At 54.7% G+C, this 804-nt stretch overlaps 1 protein-coding gene across 1 annotated transcript in view; it reads left to right on the top strand.

Moving 5' to 3' along the window:
* The first annotated feature begins 661 nt into the window (after positions 1–661).
* The window catches only part of LOC123182795 (6-phosphogluconate dehydrogenase, decarboxylating 2, chloroplastic), a 3,069-nt gene continuing 2,926 nt past the window's right edge, over positions 662–804 (top strand). The window contains exon 1 of the mRNA XM_044595459.1: positions 662–799. Coding sequence (XP_044451394.1) covers positions 787–799 — 13 coding nt within the window. The 5' untranslated portion in view covers positions 662–786. The remainder of the gene's footprint in view (positions 800–804) is intronic.

The following is an 804-nucleotide window of genomic DNA, read 5'->3' as shown; positions in this document are numbered from 1 at the left end:
GGCAGAATCTATGTCGGAGCTCTATCTAATCCGTCCCAATAGACGAACTTGAGGAGGATCGGAGCTAGGAAGATTGACTCGAAGAAGAAGCGCCGACATCCATCCAAACACCGCTCATGCGAGGATTAAAACCCTACCTATCTACTAGCACCGAGATCCGAGACACCAGAAATCCCCTCCCCGCCACCGGCTGCCGGAGCGGCGGGAGGAGGGGAGGCAAATCCACAGGCTTGTCGGTGAAGATTGAGAGGAGGAAGCTTTTCCTCAGTCACCTTGTGAGAGGGAAAGAAAAGCACCTTTGATCTGATTTGTAAAAAAGGATCTCCTCATCAATCGGTCAACTGCATCGAAAAACTTTTTTTAATACATGAAGATATTAAAAACAAGGGTGAAACATGAAGTTAAGTTTTAGAGGAGAAAAATAGAGGCAATGATGCATTTTGCAAAGTGCAGTCTCTTCCAATTTTTTAAGGTGCCTGTCTCTGCTGCAAACCTGCGTCGTCACGAGGCTGGCGGACTCGTCGAGGAGGCAGGGGGCGCGGGTGAGGGTCGAAAACGACACACCTCTTGGAAGGCAGCCCGGCTCCTTGTGACCGTTCGATCCGTCCAAGGGCTAGCTGCCTTTTGGCTTCATCGGAGTGTCCTCCGGCGGAGATCTATTTCTATCCCCCGGAACCCTCCGCCCCTTCCCCCCTAAATCTCTCCGCCCCCTCCGCCGCCTCGCCACCCTCGCCTCAGCCTCACCCTCACCGCCGGCCCCCAGCCCCTCTCCCCAACCCCTGCCCGATGACGTCCCCGGCGCCA

This window comes from Triticum aestivum, chromosome 1D (assembly GCF_018294505.1).
Source record: "Triticum aestivum cultivar Chinese Spring chromosome 1D, IWGSC CS RefSeq v2.1, whole genome shotgun sequence".
In the NCBI taxonomy this organism is placed as follows: Eukaryota; Viridiplantae; Streptophyta; class Magnoliopsida; order Poales; family Poaceae; genus Triticum; species Triticum aestivum.
Note: the sequence above shows the minus strand (reverse complement) of the source record. Positions and strands in the feature narration are given on the sequence as shown.